Raw genomic sequence first — 22,675 nt, forward strand, 5'->3', positions numbered from 1 at the left:
TTTTCTCTGTTTAAAAAAGATGCTCAACACTGAAAATAGTTAAGAGCCTTCTGGATTCTTGAGCATTTATAAGTAATCTGTCATTTACCCCCTGTGGAAACCATTCACTGCTCCCTATGGAAATAAAGTGTAGACTTGTAAAATAAGTAATCGTTCAAATATGAAACTACAGAATTTCCTTAGTTGACGGTACATGCTAAGCACTTAGGAAAGCACACCACCACATCACATCACATACCAGTGTATACCCTTGCTAGAAAACAATCCACTGGAGCTTTGTTATAAAACATGCAAACATCCTGAGGAAGTGACAGTAATTTGCAATAAACACTGCGTGTAAACAATTACCTGTGACTTGTTACACTTGTTTGTACAGGCAGCTGGCTAAACAGATCTGTGTGCACTTATAAATGTCTGTCCCTGTCAAACTTGATACTGGAAAACAATTACTTAGTATTTGATTTCTCTGCAGTAAGAAAGTCAGTCTTTTGTACCTGACAGCTGGCAAAGACTAAGTAAATGTGGGTGCCTATAGAGACATGGAGAAAAGCTGGAGAAATAAAATGTGGTGGTGGTGTTTTTATGAGAACAGTGAGGACACTTCCATGTCTATTCACCAGACTGAAGGTAGGTTTTTGTGTCAGGGTGCTTGGTGAAAACGCTGGTTTTACTGGTTGAGGGGTCCGGGGGCAGAAGTGAAAGCAAGTGATTTGCTCATGCAAGGGCCAAAGAAGAGGCAGGTGTGACCTGTTTTCTAGTGGTTTAGCAAAATGGATATAAAACGTTGGTGACATTATGCCAGCGCAGTTACACGTGGTGTGTTCTTCCCCTTCAGACTCTTACAAACAGAAACGCTGGAACTGCAAGTGGCAAGGTGAGGGAAACCGGGGAGCGCAGTATCTGCCACTCACCCCGCTCGATCCCCAAGAAGGCCAGCCGAATAGGCTGGTAGCGGAGGACACAGGCCGGGCTTTACGGCCCGTGCAGCCCGAAACGCAGCAGCGCTTCAGTAGCTGCCACCGTCTCCGCCGCCCCGGGGCCGCAGGCGCTGCCTTCCCGCGCCTCGGGTGACCGACCGCGGCCGGGGGCCAGCGCCGTCCCCAGGCCCACACGGCTCCCGGCGCCCGTCCGCCCCTCCCCCCCGCCCCGGGAGGACGACTCCGTCCCGCCGCGGGGGACTCCCGGAGTCGGGGAAGCCCTGGGGAGAAGGTCCCCCATAACAGGCCGTGCTACGGTCGCACAGGACCACCCACCCATCGCTGAGGGAGCCGGGCGGGCACCAGGTCCCCCTCACCCCGCCGCGCGGGCGCAGTGCGCGGGGCGGAGGGCGGGGCGCGCAGGCGCAGGGCGCGCAGAGCCGACCGGTCGCCTGAGGGGCGGCTGCCCCGGGGCGCGGAGCGCGGTGGCGGGGACGGTCGCTCTGCCGGCCGGGGGGTGGGCGGTGTCCGCAGTGGCGGCGGACGGCAGCGCGCTCCTTCCGAGGCAGGCGACACACACACACAAAGGACCGCCGTGGCCGCCCATCGCGGCACACGCCCCCCGCCAAAAAAAAAACCCGAAAACCCACAAACCCGCCACCCAAAATAAAGCCCCAACCCCGTCACCGGCGGCCGGGAGCGGATCCGTTTTCGGGAGGGCGGGGAGCGCGGCAGCCCGCGGAGCAGGGGCGCACGCCGGGCTGGGGCGGGGGGGGGCGGGCGCGGCCGGTGCCCGGTATTGTTCCGCCCCCGACAACAAAGAGCGGAGCCGGGCCGGGGTGGGGGTGGGTGGGAGAGGCCGGTCAGCGCCGGCCCCTCTGCGCCGCCCCCGGCCAATGGGCGCGCGCAGCGATGGCGGCGGCGGCGGCGCGGGGCCGTCCGCGACCGCCGCCCGGCGCGGCCCCCCCTCGCCTCCCCTCCCCTCCCGTCCCTGCCGCCCTCCCTCCGCCCGCCTCTCCAGAGCCGTCTGGCTGCAGCAGCGCCTCAGACAGAGGAGGGGAGAGGAGGGAAAAAAAACGCTGAGTGAGTGGAGTGGAGCCTGGGAGGGGCTCCTTAAAGAAACGCTGCCGTCGCTTGGCATTGTGGCCGGCGAGGAACTCGAGGGGGGGAAGCCATCGGAGCTCCTCTCGCTGTCCTCTTCCCACCCCCCCCCACCCCACCCCCAGCCGACCAAAAAAAAAAAAAAAAAAAAAAAGGAAAGAAAAAAAACCCCAAACCTCGAGGGGGGGAGTTGGGGGGGGTGTCCTGAGAACATCTTATAAACCGGATTGCACTGAGAGGAGGAAAAAAAAAGCAAAAAAAAAAAAAAGATACAAAATATACAAGCAAAAGGCAACAACTCCCCGGTCTCCAGCAGTCGCCCACCCTCCCTTTCCTTCTCTCCTGCTGGCCATCTGCCTTGGGTTTTCCTTTGTGTCTGATCTTTTACTACTGAGCCGAGTGCAGGAGGAGGGTGCAACACACACAGGGACTATGCCTAGCTCGCTTTTTGCAGACATGGAGAGGAACGGGAGCGGCGGCGGCGGCGGCGGCGGCGGTGGTGGTGGTGGTGGAGGGGGAGAGACCCTGGATGACCAAAGAGCCCTTCAGATCGCCCTGGATCAGCTCTCCCTGCTGGGGCTGGACAACGACGAGACGGGCTCCATTTACGACAGCGAGCCTCGGAAAAAGAGCGTGAACATGACTGAATGCGTCCCGGTGCCCAGCTCGGAGCATGTCGCTGAGATAGTGGGGAGACAAGGTGGGTGCCTGCATGCGAGGGGGTGTGGGGGCGCGGGTCTCCCCGCCGCGCTGCCGGCTGTGCGGCTCGGATGCGGCACTGGCCATTCCCGTGCAAACCGCAGCCGTGCTGGGGTGGCCAGTGCCGGCTTCCCCCAGACAAAGAAAGTGCAGCAGCCGCGATGTTTCCGAGGAGCGTTATGCATCGGTTTCGAGATGCGCTTTCAGCTGCCGGGAGGGCGGAGTGGGGGGGATCACGAAAATAATAAAAATCGCTCCTTTCCTCCGGCTGCAAAAGTTAGATTTGCAGGAGGAACCGGGAAGAAAATGGGAGCCTCGGTGCCTTCCCTCCCCCCCCCCCCCGCCCCCCCAAGTTAGAAATCGTGGATTATTTTTAAGGAAGAGAAACGGAGTGGGGAAGTGGAACAATGGGATTGGAATAAAGCATCCGCAGTGGGGAATGTGGCTCATTCGGTACGGCCGCTGCTCCTCACCTTCTTAAGAACTGATTTTATTTTTCCGAAAGGAAAGTGCTGAGCCGGAATGTGGAGTGGCGGGTGTGTGGATTTGTTAGGGCTGCTTGCATTTTGCTTTTTTTTTTTTTTTTTCTGGTCATGCAGCTTTTCTGCACACTCTTTTTTTTTTTTTTTTCTTTTTGTCGCCGTGCCTGTGAACTGCACGCTGTAGTTTTGGGGCAGTTCGCATGGCAGATGTGTCGGTGGACACTTGCGATGCTTTTGGGCGTGTGCCAGGGCTGTGGGCTGACATGACTTTACACCGTGACCGGGGCTCCTGGACGAGATGCCAGCGATCACCCGGCGTAGGGGGCAACGCGTTTCGGGTGGGTGTGTTGTTTTTTTTTTTTCCCCTCCCTAGCTGCATCCAAATCGTGGGTTGTAACCGGTTCTCCCCCCCGCCGCTTCCCCTCCCTCCCCCTCCCCTTTGCCCTCCATCTCCCGCATCTCGTTCCCAGGTTGTAAAATCAAAGCTCTGCGGGCAAAGACCAACACCTACATCAAGACCCCGGTTCGCGGGGAGGAGCCGCTCTTTGTTGTGACGGGCAGAAAGGAAGATGTGGCCATGGCCCGCAGGGAGATCATCTCGGCGGCCGAGCACTTCTCCATGATCCGAGCCTCGCGGAACAAGAACACGGCCCTGAACGGCACCGTTCCCGGACCCCCGAACCTGCCCGGCCAAACCACCATCCAGGTGCGGGTGCCTTATCGCGTGGTGGGCTTGGTCGTGGGGCCCAAGGGGGCCACCATCAAGCGCATCCAGCAGCAGACGCACACCTACATCGTGACCCCGAGCCGGGACAAGGAGCCGGTCTTCGAGGTGACGGGCATGCCCGAGAACGTGGACCGGGCCCGGGAGGAGATCGAGGCGCACATCGCCATGCGCACCGGCGGCATCATCGAGCTGACGGACGAGAACGACTTCCACGCCAACGGCACGGACGTGGGCTTCGAGCTGAACGGCACGGGCAGCCTGTGGAGCAAGCCCACGCCGCCCAGCATCACGCCCACCCCGGGCCGCAAGCCCTTCTGCAACTACCGCAACGACAGCTCCAGCTCGCTGGGCAGCGCCTCCACCGACTCCTACTTCGGGGGCGGCACGGCGGGGGGCGGCGGGGCCCGCCTGGCCGACTACAGCCCCCCGAGCCCGGCCCTGAGCTTCACCCACAACGGCAACAACAACAACAACAGCGCCAACGGCTACGTGTACGGCGGGGGCGGCGGCGGCGGCGGCGGCGGCGGCGACGTCCTCTCCTCCCCGGACTGCTGCTCCGAGCTGCCCTTCGACTCGCCGCCCGGCTTCGACCTGGCCCCGGCCCCGCCGCCGGGGGCCGCCCTCCTCTGGCCGCAGTTCGAGCGCGGCCCGGCCGCGCCGCCCTCGCCCGCGCCCCCCTCGCCCGCCGCCGCCGCCTTCCCGGGCGCCGCGCCCGCCAATGCCAACCTGGCGCTGCTGGTGAGCGGCCCCCGGCGGGGCGGCGGCGCCCCGCCCCCCGCGCGGCTCTCCCCGCCCCTGCACGGCAGCGCGGCGGGGCCCGAGCACCCGCTGGCGCGGCGGGTGCGCAGCGACCCCGGCGGGCGGCTGCTGGCCGCCTCCTACCCGCTGTACGCCAACGGGCTGGGCTCCCACCTGCCGGGGCTGCCCTCCGACTCGTCCGCCTCCTCCTCCTCCTCGTCCAGCTCCTCGTCCAGCTCCTCCTGCTCGTCGTCCGGCGCGCGGCGGAAGGGCAGCCGCGACTGCTCGGTGTGCTTCGAGAGCGAGGTGATCGCGGCGCTGGTGCCCTGCGGCCACAACCTCTTCTGCATGGAGTGCGCCAACCGCATCTGCGAGAAGACGGAGCCGCAGTGCCCCGTGTGCCACAGCGCCGTCACCCAGGCCATCCGCATCTTCTCCTGAGAGCCGCCGCCGCGGCGGGGGCGGGCGGGGGGCGGCGGCCGGGGCAGGGCCGGGGTCGCCGCCGAGGCCCCCGGCGCCGGGGGTGCGGGCGGGCGGGCGCGGGCGGGGGGCGGTGGTGGCGACAGCGGGTGCATGCTATAAATAATAACGGGCGACTCCATTCTAGTGCTAGGCTAGTTTTTACACTGTACTTTAATACGAAGCTTCCAAAACTTCCCTCTTTTTTAAAAACATACAAACAAACAAACAAAAAAAAACCAGAAAAAAATATTGAAAGTAGAAGATGCTTATGATGATGACAATGGTGTGTGGACTGTTAGTAAAACGTGCTGGTAGTTCTAGGATGCTTATTACGAAATAATTAAATCTATGGGTGGATACTTTTCTGAATGTTCTTGAAAGGGCAAGAAGTTCCTGTGAAAAAAAAAAAAAACCATGATACTGCAGCTTTATCAAAGTTTAAAAAGAGAAAAAAAAGAAAAAAAAACCTGTAACATATCTCTTATATATATTAAAACGTTTAAAGGTTTTAAAGATAAATTGCATTAATACAGATTGAAGTATTTTATTCTTTTTTGACTTGAAAAATTATATTTCATATTGCAAAGATGTTTACAAGTATTTTAATTTAAGTTCAGTGAACTTTTTGTAGCTGGGTTAAATCTTTTTTATTTTAGTATGGCCTTATGGCAAAGAACACTGTATTATTTTAATATCACACAATTGTGAACGGAATTACAAACCATAAAATGTGTAATGCTTTGAACAGTATTCTGTTGGGATGGAGATTTTATAGGTTCAGAAAAAAAAATCTTTTAAATCTGCTTCACCCAGCATATTTTCTATTCAGTGATATAAAGCATATTTTATTCTATATTATTACAAAAATGGAAATGTATAAACATATGTCAAAAGGAACTGTTGAAGCTTTCTAACATTTGTATAAATAGAATTCAGTGGAAATTACAAAAATTCTGTTGCACCACTATAGTTTTAGTATTTCTATTTTAATACATTTGTTTACCACTTGTTTATGTATATGTAGGTGACGTTACTTGAGCTTAAATGTACTTTACTGAGCAAAGTTTAAAAACAAAGTATATTTTATTTTATGATAAAGGGCCTTTAACCTCATGGTCAAATACTAATATTATATTTGCTGAGACAAGATTTGAAATTGTATCAAGAGTTTTATTTTTCTGACATTTAAAGTTCTACATAATAAAAGTAAAACTTAAGTAATGGTGCTACTTCATGTTTTTTTAAGTATTTCTATATAAATAAAATAAAATATTACAGAAAAAAAAAAGTACTCTGTGTGGTGATTTGATTTGATGTGCTGAGAGTTCCTTCTGGAATTTTTGTTCCCTGCTTGTAGCCCTGAAACATGTTGGGAGTTTAAATTGTGTCATGTTAATGTGGCTGGAACTCTTTAGCTCCTGAAGGCTTCCAAAATAACCCTGCCAGCCAGCATACCTTGTAACACATGTTTAAGGGAAAAAAAAAATTGTTTTTTTTAATATGTGGCATATTGCTGGGGTTATTCCACATGTAAAAATACTATTTTTTCAGACTTTTTAGTCGGGAAAGATACTTGGTTTTGTATGAATTATTACTGCTAGCATATGTAAGAGACACAGCTGACAGATTTCTTGGCTTTCTGCTTTCCGCCCTAAGAGCGGATAGCAGGGGAGGTTCCTTTGTTGTAATGTGCTGGTGGAGGGCTGAATCCTGCAGGTCCCGGCTCTGCCGTGCCCGGGGCCCTCGGAACCGCATCCCAGACTCGGTGTTTTCTAGAGCGGAACAAGGGCTTCAGTATCCTTCCGGAGTTCTTGAAAGTGCTTCTTGGTATTTGGCAGTTGTGGTTCGGGTAATTGGTGTTGACAAGCTTATTTGAATAAAAAATTTATTGCCATGTAAAGTTGGTTTGCTTTTGATGATGCCCGCAGTGGTATTGGGGCCAGGGAAGTACAGAAGCTTTCTGACTAACGAGCCTACGAACTCACCAGGCAAACCCTGCAATATTTTTGTGGCTGATTGTAGCCAACGTGTTGGAACGAACTTGCTGGATAGAGCGTGTTAGCACAGATTTCAGAAGGTAGCTGCAGAGCCCTTTAAATGTTTCTTTTTTGAGTGTGCTGGTGTGCTTTTCAGCGGGAGAGTGAAAACAACAAAACAAACCCAAACTGTGTAGCGTATTTCATATGTTTTACTTTGTGCTTAGCAGTGTATGCCAGAGCTGCTCTGCTCTCCTTTATGGACTCCAGAGCTGCTGGTTGGGTGGGAAGGGGGAGGAGGGAGGATGCGGCAGGGGATGATGGGATCTCTTTGTTTGATTTGATTTGATTTTTGCTTCTTTCATGGAACTGTGATTGTGGTATCATCTGATTTATAGAGTTAAAATCCCTCACTGAGCGTTGCATTTGTCTCAGGAAGCTTGTTGTTTTGAATGGTGAAAAAAACCAACCCCCAAAACCCCAGTGCTGTGGAAAAGAATCCAGAGAGTGGCAGGGAAGATGTGCTTAAATACAGAAGTGGTACAGGTATCGAAAAAATCCTTGGCAAAATTGGTTACTGTAAAGGGATCAGGAAGCTTAAGTCCAAGTGTGTATTTTCTTAATGATGGGTGTTTAGGAAATGTACTGAAAATGCGTCAATCAATTTCTTGCTTCAGTGTAAACATCCTGTGCTGCTGTCTGGGAGAAGTTGTGAAAATGGCTATAAATAAAAAAGTGAATTTGATCACTTTGCTGAATTTTCCAAGCTTAGTGAAACCGAAAGGTAAAGAGGGTGAACAAAAAGTGAAAACTAAATTCTCCTCTTTTTTTTTAACCTTAACATGCAATACTCTGTCTCCATGGTGTTAACAGCAGTGGTATGGAAGGCTGAGCAGCCGTGGTCCCTGTAAGCTGCAGCACTTGTGCCGCAGCTGGACAAACACCCCACCCTGGGCAATGCGGCAGGGCATTGCTCAGCTCGGCCGCCCAGTCCCTCACTAAATGTAACCAGCCTCATTGTCCGTGTTCATCTTGCAGGACTTATCTTGATAGTTTCTTCACCAAACTATGGCTGAAACAAAGGCAATCCCCTCTCCATCCGTGGCCCCGGGTGCCTCTGTATGCTGTTTTACCCCTGCGCAAGCTCCACGTGTGTATCGTTTTGAGATGGGAAGGTGGGCTGCGTGCGGTGCCTTAAAAACTGATCGTGTTTGTTCCTCTTTGGGAATTATTTCACCCGCAGAGGGACCGCTCTGGATTGGTCTCGCTTTGGTGTCGATGGTGCGGCGAGTGCCTTTTGCCCTGTCTTCCAGATGTGCATGCCTTGGTGGTGGTGGCAGAGCTGGCCCTTTGCTGCCCGGCACGCTGCAGTGTCAGCAGCATCCCCCTGAGGCACTTCCACTGCCTGGTCCCTCTGGCCGCTGTGGGACCGGTGTGCCCCTGCTGTTGGAGGGTGTTTCAGGGGTGTACCAGCACGTGCGGTGTCTGCTGCATTATGTCTCCTTGCTTGCTGGGTTGTGGTGATGTGCCCCAAACCCAAATCTGCTCCTGCTGGTGGGGTGTAAAAGGCCCTTGTCTTTGGCTTGTGGAGATGAGCGTACATGAGCAGAGACAGCATGGAGAGGAGCATGCAGGCTCCACATGTGCGCTGCCCCCAGCTACGCATCCTGGGCCAGATTTATGCTGTAGGTCGGTCCCTCAGACTGCAGAGGCCATAAATCAGTGCGGAATTTGTCCCAGGGCCTGGGGCCATATGGTGTGCGGGAGCAGGAGAGGGAGAGGGATGCCCGCGTGAGAGGAGAATAAAGGCCTGTGTTTGGTGCAGGAATATTTCAAAGCCTGAGAAAGGGGCAAAGTTCAGTTTCTAATTGAGTGCTTTGAAATATATTGATGTAGATGGTCAATGTTTATCTTACAGAACAAAGATTGCTTTGTTTTTCAAATGTTTGTGTGTTGGTGCTGAAAACTGTATGCGGGGGTCTCCACCACGAGAGGCTCCTCTGCAATCTCTGGCAGTGCTCGGGGGTGTGGATGCCCCCGGCGCGTGTGAGCAGGCTGGCCCTGCCGTCCCGGCCGGCTGGGTGCAGGGGTCGGTGACGGCCTGCACGGTTGGGGTGTTTTCCGGTCTTTGCTAATGTGCGCGCGTGGTTCCAGCGCATATACACATAATTAGCTCAAAAAAAGGATCATTTACATTTGTAAGAATTATTATATACAAAATCTTGAGTTTAATTATTCCTCTGTCCATATCTTGTACTCCATGGAATTTGCATAACAATCAGACATCAAAGGCAGAGCCCTTTACTGGAAGAAAGGTCTTTCCACTGTATCATCTTGTTGCCAAATAAATTATAACGATCACTTTAATCTAAATTAACTCTTTAGATTTTTTTTTCCCTGCAAATCGATTGAAATGAGACTTAAAATCAAACTATAAATTTAGCAGTAAGAATCTAGTCCAGTAAGGTATTTAAATTAGATTGCTTTTTGTTTGATGTTTCTCACTCCTCTTTGCCAACCCCCTCACCCATCTTTTTTCCTCCGTTCTCCTTGTCTTGCCAGTTTGGAAACTTGAATGATGCTTCACTGTCACTGAAGTGAATGGCAATTCTGCTGCTGGAAGAGCATGCGGGTGAGTATTGCGCTTAATTGATCTAGAAATAGCAAAAAGTAATTATTCACTCTGCCTCTGCTTATTTGTGTTTCCTGTACCTGTTGCCTCTCTAGTAGAGACGATTTAATTACAGAACAAAGACTATGTTACATCTGAGGTAGTTAAGGGATGCTTCAGTCTGTATAATCATTTGAATTTCTGATCTACCTTTTCATGATAGTCTACCCGGCAGATGCCAAAGGGCCTGAGTTTGCAGGTGAACAGGCGCTCAATCCAATGGTGAGTGATGTGGAAAGACACTCATAACTACTGTGTTCTCTCACGTTCTTCTCAGAAAGTGTCTATATAGAGAGAGATATATGTGACCATTTATTCAATATATATTTGAGTGCACTGGTGACTGCTTAAAATCCTCCAAAAAACCACAGATTAGAAAGTGTTTCCTTTTCCAGTGTGTTGATGTTAACAGAAACCCACTGTAATACTAGGAGAAGTTTTACTGTAGTTTTATTACTTAATATTAAGGATTTTAATGAAGCTTCCACAGTTGGATATGTAAAAGAATTACATCTCATCTAATTTCTAACTTTGATTAAAAAGTAAAAAGCTAATTCTGGCTTAGTTTTAGTGAATTAGGTTGTATCGTGATGTGCTTATACAGTGATGAAGCTGTATCGAAATCATTTAAGCACTTGGTGTATGGATTATTCTTTAGTGTTACCTGTACACGTATAGCATGTGCAACTCTGATTGTGGCCTAGATATAAACATGCACATACGTACAATGTTGTGAGTACCATGTAGCTCTGATCTTTTAAGATTTGTGCAGTTTTGGCAAATGGCCTCTATTGTTAGACACTGAATTTGTGACCTTAAGGAATATCAAGTGGGATCGGGCCGTGGCTACAGAAACCACCTGTATCCATCCTGGGCTCATTCTTCTGAGTTTTGGGCTCCATGAAACCAAAACCAGAAGCCCCCATTTGTCAGGATTTACTTTCCTCCATACCTTGAATTCTGGCAGATAAAGTCTGTTTGCCTATAAAATCTTATCCAAGGCACACAGGTAATATTTCTCCCTAATGTGGATTTCTTGGTTTTTTTTTGTAGGGAAGTTTTTGCCACATCTTTTGTAATGACTTGTAGCTCTCCGCTGGTAAGATTATTTGTTAAGAAAATCAGTCAGTTAAATACATTTGTACTAAATGCATCTTATACCTTTACTACTACAAACATGATTGATTAGCTGTCTCGAGAAATTTATAGCCTTTGATAAGATTGCACCAAGGGAAGTGCCTTGTTAGTTTTAAATGGAGAACAAAAAAGAGATTTTTGATGTTCCTCATGACTGGTTTTCCACTTGTGAGGGAGATAAAATACAGCAAAGTGCTTTTTCCTCTTATGTATAAGGGCTCTTCCGCCTTTCATAACTGGTAGAATTGTGTGGCCACTTTACATTAGCAAGAATGGCAATTGCCTTGTAGGTATGAGTGCCGTGAATGGGTGAATAGTCTGTCGCCTTTTGTCTTTATGTTTTATTCACTTTTACCCTCTACAAAAAAGCCTTAATTTAGACCTGAAAAAACAGTAATGATGCTCCAGTTCATTATAGATCTAGTGGCAGGTTATATTTAATTTTGATGTTCTTTATATTTTGATGGGTGTACTAAACAGCAGAAGCTATTTTAATCAAAAGAAAATTTCAGCGAAAGCATGACCTATAAATAGGGGGTCTGACAGAGTCACAAAAGTTTCTGTTACACATTTGGAAATTATTTCCATGACTTAACTGCAAAGGGCGAGTAAATCATGCACCTTTAAAAGTTAGAAAAAGGGAGTGTTTTTCAGGACCTTTAGTTCTGCTACTGAGACATTGTATCATCTTGGCCAATTAATTTCACCTTCTGTATGCTTCAGGATTTCCATCTGTGAATGAACTAATGTCACCTCTTTACAGGCAGTATTGTGAAGATTAATTAATTGACATTATTGAAGTATCCTGAGGTGGAAGTCCTGATGTAAGTACAAAATATTATTAATGATATTTCCTAATTAATCGGTTCACAGTAGCCAGCAGTGGTAATGATATTGGTCTACAGCAAACAAACACAGAACTGGATTATATTTGAAATCTGTGGGGTGTTTTTTTCAGATTTCTGTTTTTACACGTTATTTGAACCACTGTATACAGCGAGTGTAAGAATCTCCCTTCCTCCCGTGGCACAGGTGTGGTGTGCTTGACTAAGGAGAACTATGTGATCTCAGTGTTATATGTATAGGCCTGGTAGGCTTTGTTGAGGATACGAAGAGGCAGCTTCGGCTAGCAATTTTCTTGCTTTCGCTGGTGCAATATCACTAATGCTAAAATATGATGCCTTTTTTTAAATGGGGATGAAAACGTTAGTGTTATAAAGAAATGTACAGCACCAATCTAGTAATCCCTGTGCATGTGGCTGGGTGCCACTGAACAGAGCTTTTCCTGCATGAAGGATGATGGGAGGACTGATGTCTTACATCTCAAAGCATCGGAAGGGAACTGATGTTGTGAAATTGTACACAATTTATACAGATAATAAGATCTATTCTTACTACTCATGGCCGGGATGCTGCTTGCATAATGATATGACTACAGCTGTGCAGGTCTTAGACCACATATTTTAAAATGGCAAGAATAGCTGGAAACAGTAGAATTTGTCTGAGCCTTGATGTAATTAAATGCTATGAAATTTATACCTAATTTTTCATAATGTTGAATATATAGTTAACAGTAAGGTGAATGTAGTTGCTGTCTCCATTGCTTTCCAGAGACTCATCACGTTCTTCAACAACTTGATACACTTTTTGTTGTTGAAAATGTAAGTCACAAGATTTTTTTCTAATTATTTGCAACTGTTGCACAAGTGCAGGCGTGAGGTTTAAAGCTTCAGAAACATTCATATTTCTTTCTCCTTATGTAACGCCTTTAAAAAGAAATAGTCAATCACATGCAATTATGAAACTACACATTTGACGCAGTTGAACATGTTTTCAGGCCACAAAAATGTAACTTTCTATGACTAATTTGAATTAAAAACCCACTCCAGCAGAAAATGTCCTCGATCTTTGCAGTCACATGGTTCTTGGAAAGCTCTTTCTTGGCTGTGCAGGAGGTCAGTCTTTTAAGGAGAGAGTCTGTGCACAAACGTGTAGCGCTACTAATGAGAGGAATTTCACACTTCTCCCCCTGACACAAGCTCTGTGTTCATCCTGCCGACTGCTGCCTCTAAAGCCTTTTGGTATTAGATGTTATAATGGATGCTGGGCCATTACTGAGCTGGTGTAGCAAAACGCTGTAACTCTAGCTAAAGAGATGGCTTCCAGAAGGTAGGGTCACCCACTCCGCAAAAATAAAAAGTAATTAAAAGTAGGGTCTCCTGTTTGTCTTTGAGTGTTTCTCTGCTGTATGGCTGCCCTTCCTTTCCCCAATGATGATTTTGAAGCCAAATGGCCCTTTCATCATTACTCTGGCTTAGCAGCAAAGTTGTCTGTCAGTAATAGCAGGCTTCATGTCTTCCCCAGCTAACTGGTAGTCAGACAGGCAAAGAATACCCTAACCAAAATCAGGATACGCTCAATGCACCATCCACTGGTGTTGTTCCCATAAGCCTAATTATATGACTTTTGGGTCAGACAATGTCTCATTGTGTGGCCCTTGGCAGCTACGGGACGCCTAATGCTGCATGAATGTCTAATGCGGAGTTTGATGGCTATGACCGAGGCTGCAGTTCCACGCTGGAATTGAAAACATCCGTGTAGTTTCCATAGAAAACCAGGTCAATGGTGCTTCCATAAAGCATTAGCCCCAGGGAAAGCTATTGGTTGCATGTTGCCTGTACAAATCCATGCAGGGTGAGCAGTTTACGGTGCATTTCTCTTTCAGGTAAATGACAACTAAGGAGTCAGATTCATTTAGTCTTTAGTGACCTATTTCAGAATCCTAGTTTATTTCCAGCACCATCCCTAATGCATTTATCTCTATCTTTTCTTCTATTTTGTGCATGTAAGAACACTTGTGAGGCATTTAGGGATGTTGCAAGCACAATGATTATGGCTTTGTATTGGTAAGTTAAAAAAAATCACTTTATGTTTTCTTTGACTGTGAAATTTGAGGTAGAACTATCCTATCTTTACAACACTTCCTGTAAAATCTGCCTTTTTTACAGGCAAAAGCAAGGTGTGAATGTAAAAGGCAATTCATTGTAGATGAAGGCTGTAGTATGCTTGTTCATTTCAAAGGAGAATGTCTAACTAATTATGTTTTAATTAAATCTCTCACATCAACAGCTGTTTTTAAGGGAGCTTTTTAAGCTACATTTATTTTTAGTATTGTTTAAGATCGTCTTTCTTAGCATGCATCTCCCTTTATGCATTATTGCCTTTTAAAAAGTTTTCCCTCTTTAAAGTATCAGCTACCGCTGGCATATATGAAAGGCTAAGCGCTGGTAAAATTCTTAAGATGCTGACTATGACTTTTCTAAGTAGACAGCAAAAAGATGTGACACCACCAAAATGCCATTTGTTGTTTTTTTCTCCCAGAAGGAAAAGGCTGCAGTTCCAAACCCCAAATTGCCAAGGCCAGTTTTCAGCTGACAGTGGTTTTTGTTGGCTGGCTGTTATCAGTTCCTCTACAGTGCAGCTGCTAATTACAGTAATAGCACAACTATCTCTTCAGACTGAGTGAGCCACACTTATTTAATCCTTTCCCCCCCGATCAACAGCAGTATCAGTGAGTATCCTTTAACTTGTAGAGAAGAAAAACCCTTTTCACATGAAAAATTAGCCAAACTTAGGGTTTCATGTATCAGGGCTTGGCCCTGTTGACTTTCCTGAACTCCTGTCAGCCCATAAAGCTTCAGGTGACACTGCAGCTTCTTGGTGTTCTTCGTTTGTTGTTTCAAGCCTGGATTATCCAGAAGCTGAGAGGAAGGAAGGACAAACAAGTCTTTGCTCAGCCCATGGAAGCTTGGAAACTCTTTCATGGGACTCACCAGCGCCTGCTGTCTCCCAGCCGCTGCAGGACTTTGAGGTGAGCTCTGTGTTGGGCATTAGGTCACAGGCACACCAGTGACTTCCATCGCTGGCCCAGCATCACTCATGGTCTCTGCTGTAAGGGTACACAGCTCTATCCTGCACCTCTCCACTTCCACCTGAGCACACCTGGTAGCCATTATCATGCTTCTGTGGAGGAAGGAGTTGACTGCTTGCTGCAGAGCAGCTCCCTGCAGTTAGACTTAGCATCTCCAGCACCCTGCAGGGTATGGCTGTGGTACTGCTGTACCTGTCTCATCCACAATAAAATCATTCAGGGCCATCTTCTAGCCCTGTGTGGCAGTTAAAACCCACCCCCTTTCTCTCTGCTCTGATCAGAGGGGTTGGTTCATGTCACGGTGGATTTGCAGGTAGCCTATGTCTTGCTGATCGCTAGCTGCTCTTTCCCTGCAGTTCCTGGGCTTCCTGTAGTTTTGGGATCAACCCACAGTAAAGATACCCTCCATAATCTCCTCTGCTCCCCCTATCACCTCTCCTCTTGCTGAACGGGATGTTTTTTGCATGATTCAGAGTTGTAAGCATGCCAGAAATGGAGGGAATTATTTGAGAGATGGTTACTGTATTGCTGTGCAGGACTATGTAGCTAATACCAGTTTACTATTTAAGCTCTCATTTTCTGTAAACATCAAAACCCAGTAATCATGAGAGCTCTGTGTTGGTTTTGGAAGGTAGTTCCATTATATGTTGGAATGCCAGTGTATTTGCTAAAATTGTGTAAACAATAAATAAGAATTCATTATCTCATTTCTCTTCAGGAAACTAGCCAGTAGGCTCAGAAAGACTTGACATCTGAGGCTAAGATAATAATTGATGTAGTGGCAGTAAAATAATGGCAAAACAGGTGAATCTTCTAGTTAACACCTGCAAATGCATGGTGATTATGTTTTTCCCCGATAAATGGAGATTTGTGAGACCCATGATTTGCAGGAGCAGAGCTGACCCTTTGTATTTTACTGTTAAATTTCTCTTCTCTCCTGATAAGTGCACTGCATCTAATTTTGATCTCAGGCAAGTGTAAATCAGAGTTAACACTGGTGAAATCACTGTAATTGCATGTATCTGCAGTCAGTGTATTTGAGAGAAAACCAGACCTGTTCGGTCAGATTCCTCAGAGGGGAAGTCTCTGAAAGCAGAGCAAATTCACGCAAGTGATATGAATTATCGCTAGCCCAACACTGCTGTAAATGAAAGCTGAATCTGACCAGCTTAGTGCCGTGGCTTGAATAGGATTTTTGATGAAGCATGCCACAACTCTCTCTACAGCAAAAATGTCTTTTATTTCAGTAGTGTAAAGCAATCAGAAATAGTATGACGTGTGGTGTTTCTTCAGCGTGGTGAAGGACACTCCTGCGTTCAGTTCTGATGGAGGTGTCAGCCATTCTTGGAGCAGCAGGCAGCTCAAACCATTTTAATGAATTGATGGGGTAACTGAGCCTAAAAATGACCCCTGGGGCGCTTGCAAGCATTTCTGAGAATATCATACCGAGCAAAAACATGTTATGGTCTTGTGGGGCATACATGGGACAGAGAGTTAAGAGCTGGTCTTGCAGCTGTGCCTTCTGATGTGAGCAAATCACAGGGTTTCTCCTCTCAATTTAGTTATTAAACAGGGAAATAATCTTGGCTTGCTCTTTTAGGACGCTGTGAAGATAAGTTAACTTCCATTAAAATATACTTAAAATTCTGGATTGGAAAGCGTAACAGAAACGTGAGGCATCTTGTTACATTAGCAGCTGTGGCATTAGCAAGGATAGTTAATCTCTAGTGTTCAACAATAATTTCTCTGTACCAGTATGGGAAAACAGGGCCAGTAAGAAACCTGCAGCAGCTAGGCTGACGGTGGCTGCAGTGAAACAGCATTTTGATTTGTTGGTCTCTCAGAACTTTGCTTAATATGTTACTATTTCTTCTTGTTAAATCTGATTGAATCGCATAAAACTGAATTCCAGGAGCTGAATAGCTACATGGCATTGTATTAGGAGACATATCAATCACTCTAGGATTGCTTTCCTGATGTCAACAACACATACTGCATACCAACATCCACGGTGTACCAGAGATGCTCTTCTATGTGTCTGGAGAACTGCATGACAATTTGTGCAAGATGAGCATATCTTGCATGCTGGGTTATTGAAAAGTTGAGTAACTTGACTAGTGTTATTTTCAGTAGTATTTACCAGCAGACTCTATATATTGACTTTTTAGACCTATTGTCATGTTGGATTACCATTACTGTCAGGCAGAAATTGCAAAATGTTTTGGGGTTTTTTTTTTCAGTGTTTTCACAGGTAACACTTTTATTTAGCAGATGGTCATGTAGAAAGCTCCTGCATATTTTTATCCAAACTCTCTCCTACCTTTCACCTCTCAGGTCATGGTAGCAAACAGACAAGCTGCAGCAGGTGAATTGTGCAGAGAGACAGTGAGGGTTTGCTCTGATGCATTGAAGCATTGAGAATATTAAAACTCCTGGTGAATCCTAAGCTACCCGAGCCAACACACACTTTCTTTCTGACCTCAGTGGATCCAGGATTTTCTTATCATGTACGTTTGCTGCCTGGACAGCAAGTAAACATTGCTTTGCCTGTGTGATCACGTAAGGCTTCATGGAGCAGGTATGTTCTGTGTGGCTGATAACTTGGGGAATGTATGTTGTCTGTCAGAAACATGCTTTTCCTGTTGTGAAGGCTATTCAAGTTATCTGTGTATAATCACATGGGCTGGAAGAGAACGGCAATTTTATGCCCTTTGAAGAAGCTCCTCCAGATTCTTTACTGTCTCGCTTTGGTGTGATACACCATTTACATTCTTTTTTACCCTTTTTTTCCCCCTGCTTGCTCTTTTCTTTCAGGCAGTTAGTCTGGCTTTGGTCTGGCTGGTGGATGTAAGTTTTTGTTTCAACATATTACTGGATTTTTTGGTTCTGGTGCAGAAGCCAGACTGTCTCACAGTGTCTCCTCTTTGCATTAGACCCTGTCAGGTCTCTTTTGCACCGATGCACTTATTAAAAGCTTAGTTATTTATTCATTTCCTCTTCACTATCTTTAGGTATATGCCTGGACTTGGAAATGATCAGTCATGTTTTTTTCATGTTGCCTTGCTGTTTTTGTTCTTTTATATCAATATGGAAGCCCATGGTGTTGGTACAGGACTCACCTCTGGAAACTAATGTTTCCAACCCATTTATCTGTATGAATTATTTTTCTGGATTATCTTTTCTACTTTTCTGAATAAAAACTGCTAACACTGAAGACTCCAGGCCCTTTCTTTTTGCTTTACTGACTCACCAAATATAGCAAAACGTTTCCATTTACAGACCTGACTGACTAACCTGGCTTTTTCTCATTGCTATGGGAATGTTTACAAAAACTAGTCCATTTATTGCTTGTACTGCTTGTATTATTGTATATTATTTATATTCCTGCCTTATTTGTTTTCTTTTACTACCTATGACCCTCTTAAATGAAAATATTTTTGAAAGAAATAAAGCTAACATGTTACAATAGTGTGTATTGGCCCCATAGGGCTGGAGCAGTCTGGCAACTCTATGCCCAGCTCCCATAGCTGAGAGTGCCCTGCAACATGGAAGAGGCAAGCCGAAAGAGAGGATGGTGCTCTGGGGTTTGGGAATGACCCCCTCCAGTGCTGTCCTAAAGCTCTGGCTCATGCCGCAGGGTCTGCAGGGACCTTTGTTTACAGAGCCACTTCAGCTGTGTTCCGGTGGGAAGGTGATGCCTGGGCTGCCTCTGCCCTTGGACCAGGAGGAGACGATGTGCCTGCAAGCCTCTCCTAGGGAAGGGAGAATAAGCATGGCTTGGCTGCGTACTGGGGAGGAGCTTTGGAAAAAGCTGCCTCTCAGTAGGGATGCCCAGTGGTGAAAGGTGGTCTGATGTGACAATTTTGCTTCACATTGTAGTTTTGTGCAAGATTTTGTTGCTAACCTTGACTGAGCAAGATGGAGATGACTTAGGGTGGGGTCCGAGCTGCAGCCCATTCCGCATCCTTTTAAAATGTTCTGCTTGAGGAATGTAGATGTAAATAGTGTATCGCCACAGCCCTCAGAGGCCTGACTGGAGCATGTGTGGAGGGTGAAGGGGGCTGGAGGGATTTCTCCTCCTTTGCTGATTCACATAAACAGCTGAAAGAAAGCTGGGAATTTGAGATTTCAGTGGGAAACAGCAAGTAACACCAGAGGGAAAAGGCCAAGCCACAGATAAGCATAGACCTATCTCAAGACAAGCAACTACCCGAGTGTGTTGAGCACTTGCACACACAAAGCAAGAAGTGAAAGACAGGGAAGGCAAGTAGGTGGAATAAATGTTTTGAATCCAGATGCTCCAGTCACACAGTGAGATGTGGTTTATTTCAATCACCCAGATCATCTGCTGGTACCTATCTAGATAGGTGCTGCTAAATTCAAATAGTTTAATTTGGAGGGAAAACCTACTAGTACAAACCAGTCTGGAGACACTCTTCTGCATGCAAATGGGAAAGGGGGAGGATTACTTTAGAAGTACAAATGTAACAGAAAGGAGCTGAGAAAGGAGCATAGAGGAAAAAGCCAAATGCTGGGTAGGGGTAGAGAAAGGGCCTTTCACAGACAAGTCACAGCAATATAGTGACTGCATTAAGAACCACTAGCACTGCCCTCTAAAATCTGCTTGGTTATTGGAAGTTAAGGAGGAATTCCCTATCAGATCAATCAGTGCTTTAGGTCGCACAAAAATAGGCAATTTCCATGCTATAACTTTAATTTGGTTGTCTTTTTTCTTTTTTTTTTTTTTTCTTTTAGCATAAAATATGATTAGACTCCAGGCAATTCCTTAGATTTTGAAGAGAATGAATGCGAGGCAAGACTGGGGCACAGCACGGGTACGTTTTCACAGATGTCGTGATCATTAATAAGGGGCTATTCACGATGCAGGTTGTCACCTGGTAATATAAATTTGATCTGAATCAAGAGGCACAGCGCAATCACACTTCTGTCAAATTAGCCAGGATGAATGATGCAAAGTTTATGCAGCTTTATGTTTTCAGATTAGCTTTATGCTTGCTGTGGGAGGATGGCTGACAGTGAGCCAGACAAGGTTAGCAGCTGATCTGGTGTAAAGTCTTCTAGTACAGAGTTACCCCATTAAAAAATTTAACAGAAGTCTGTAAAGGCAAAGTGAATTTGCAGTGGCCCAGTGCTTCCCATCCAGTGGTTGCCTCATTGTGTAATACCATAAATGCAGATTTTGCTTGTCCTCAGGTTGCCAGCACAGCTACCTGAGTTTCAGTTCTCCAAGGTGTAAGCCCCTGGTGACCCCAGTCTGAGCAGAGCAGGAGTTCAGCACATCAAGGGGCAGCCTGGCAGGTACCGTAAATGCACGTGTGGAGTGTGGACAGGTTGTGACTATGTGTGGAGAGCCTCAAATTGCACTTGCAACTTAATTGTGGGGAAGCAATTGGTTTGGTTTTTTTTGTTTACATAACCGTATGCAAGTTAATTCTGAAAAGATACCTGCAGGTGTTTCCAGTACAACAAGCTAGAGAAGAATGAGCTCACCTGAAATTGTAGGTTGATATCTGAGTTAACGTTAAAGCTGGTTGCATTCCCTGGAGCCAACTGTTAAAATCTCTGCTGATTTCCAAATGGTCATTAAAGGCTTCCTCCAGCCAGCTATGTCTCCCCTCTGTGCCTCCTCCTGGCTCTGAAAGGGGTTTCTCCCTCTCACCACCTCCTTTCTCCACCTTACATGTTCATGCTTTCCTTTTCTCCACCCTGCTCCTGTATGCTTCAGCTGCATTTGCCCCACTAATAATTAAACTGGCAACATACACAGGGTAACAAGACAACTGAATGTCCCACATAAATCAAATGCAAATGGGAAACTGATGGTTACACAGACATTTGTGGACAGGGGCCAGGTGAGAAGAGACTGGCATACTGCTTATAGGGCCAGAGTGGTACTCTTCTTTGGTTTCATTAATGTAATTTACTTTCACTTGAATGATGCCTTTCCAGGGCCTGGTCCATGAAAGGTACATTTCTGACTGGTCACTCACTTCAAGACTGGAACCGGTACCCGACATACTTGAGATGGGTGAAGATGGCCAAGGGAATCTCCAGCTGCTGTTTGCTAAGAGAAGCCTCATTACCAGCCTATGCTGTACCTGTTCTGCATCTCTGCTGCGAGGGGGGTGGTGTTTCATCCTGGCAAGTGTCCGAGAAGAACTGGGGGGAATCTTGAATTTATGGACTCACAACACTTCAGGGAGTAGCATCAATTAGAGAGGCTGTCTCATAATTTTAATCTCTGTTGGGATTGAATTGGTTTCTTAAAGGAAAGAAGCCTCTAGTAGCTTGGGCTAGAGGTGCTTTTTTTCTCCCTATAAGCAAGTAATAACTTTGCTGCCAGCCAGCGAGGTTTTCTGTTAGTATAACTACACCACAGCTGTAAACAGGTCCCAGGCTGGCTCATGTCTTACCATCATTTAGTTTTACCTTAACACAGATTGTTTTTTCAGTTCTGGCTAGCAGAAGCTGTGGAAAAAAAATCAGATTAATGATGCGTTTCTCATCGTATCAGTTTAACTTTGTATGATATAATTTTCCCCTTTAACAAAATGGATTGCTGAAAGATGTATGAGAACAGGTGAACATTTTCTGCCTGAACAACTATACTGGGAACTATACATTTTGCATAGGTCTGCTGTGTCTGCAGCTGGGAGAGCTGAAAAGGAGTGTGGTAGGCACTATAGTAACTTATTTCTGTAAGGGAACCCTCTTTGAGCAAAGTATTTCCTTGCCCGGGTGTGAACAAACCTTTTTCTCTGGACACCCACAGGGAGTGGAGAGAAAGGGCTTTTCCCTGTCATGACTGTGAGCTGGCACTTGCCCTCTCCCCTGGCTCTCCAGGGTGCCTGGGTACCAGTTTCTGATCCTTTGAATTGTACCTAAACTGGTGCCCAGAGCTGAGGGAATGGTTATCCCACACGAGAACAATGAGCCCGGCATGTTATTCTTCATTCTATCAAAAAAGGAAAGTCATTAAAAGGAAAGATGATGGATAAATGGTGTTTAATCAAAAACAATCTTAAGTGGGTTCAATTGTGAAGTAGCAAAGGGGTAGAGAGGCTAATTTCCTTATAATAAATGGCTCCACTTCAATTTGGTCATCAGAAAAGGGTAATACATGTTTTGTGGAATAAGGAAACATCACTGCCAAAAAATAGAGCATTACTTTTCATCGGTTTTCATCAATTTTAATATTTGTGTAGGGAGAGGGAGGTCTCCTTTCTGCATAAAAGGCAATTTATAACAAATAGAGAAGCTAGAAATATTGGTACAGGATTTTAATCCCCTGCTGGGTGTGGCCCTGATGCCATGTTTTTCTGTGGTCGCTCTGTCAGTCAGGATGTGAAGGGGAGCGCGAGCCACTGTGATCACCCACTGCTGCACGACAGGCTGCTACAGTCCACAGGGAAAGCTGCCGTTCTAGAATTGCTCCTAAGGCGCTTTCAGTGCTGTTCGTGCTTCATACTGACAGGAGTAACTCTGGGCAGGAGGCTTCATGATCTTCTGTTGCTGCAGCTTTGGTCAAACTGTTCCATATGTGTTTTTGTTGAAAGATATTTAACACAAGGTTTGGGGGTTCCCCCCCCCCAGAAAAAAAAAAAAAAAAAAAAAAAAAAGAAAAAGCAGTGACTGCAAGAGAAATTACTCCTTACAGTTCTTTCTAGGAAGGATTACCCAGGTGTCTGTCTGTTGGGTGGATGCTTTTGTTCACATCTATAGAGAAAAAGGGGAAATTGTGGCAAAGAAGGCAACTGTTTGGAGGTGTTGGTCTTTTTTTCTTGGTTAGCTGAGAACTGGGGAGGAGTTCTGG

General features: G+C 46.5%; 1 protein-coding gene and 1 long non-coding RNA gene across 4 annotated transcripts in view; one reads left to right on the forward strand and one right to left on the reverse strand.

The window, feature by feature from the left end:
- Positions 1-4,912, reverse strand: part of LOC142060380 (uncharacterized) — a 42,630-nt gene extending 37,718 nt beyond the window's left edge. For both annotated transcript variants that reach the window (XR_012661719.1, XR_012661718.1), the window contains exon 1: positions 4,839-4,912. This is a non-coding gene — a long non-coding RNA (uncharacterized LOC142060380). The remainder of the gene's footprint in view (positions 1-4,838) is intronic.
- On the forward strand, positions 1,969-5,186 carry MEX3B (mex-3 RNA binding family member B). 2 transcript variants are annotated; one of them, XM_075100511.1, is made up of 2 exons: positions 1,969-2,718; positions 3,670-5,186. In XM_075100511.1, the coding sequence occupies exons 1-2, from the start codon at positions 2,451-2,453 to the stop codon at positions 5,103-5,105; spliced, it is 1,704 nt and encodes a 567-aa protein (XP_074956612.1). In that variant the 5' UTR covers positions 1,969-2,450; the 3' UTR covers positions 5,106-5,186. The 2 variants fall into 2 exon arrangements, with proteins under 2 accessions (XP_074956612.1, XP_074956613.1); XM_075100512.1 differs by lacking the exon at positions 1,969-2,718 and adding an exon at positions 2,729-3,537.
- The last annotated feature ends 17,489 nt before the right edge of the window (positions 5,187-22,675 follow it).

This window comes from Phalacrocorax aristotelis, chromosome 7 (assembly GCF_949628215.1).
Source record: "Phalacrocorax aristotelis chromosome 7, bGulAri2.1, whole genome shotgun sequence".
NCBI classification, from domain to species: domain Eukaryota; kingdom Metazoa; phylum Chordata; class Aves; order Suliformes; family Phalacrocoracidae; genus Phalacrocorax; species Phalacrocorax aristotelis.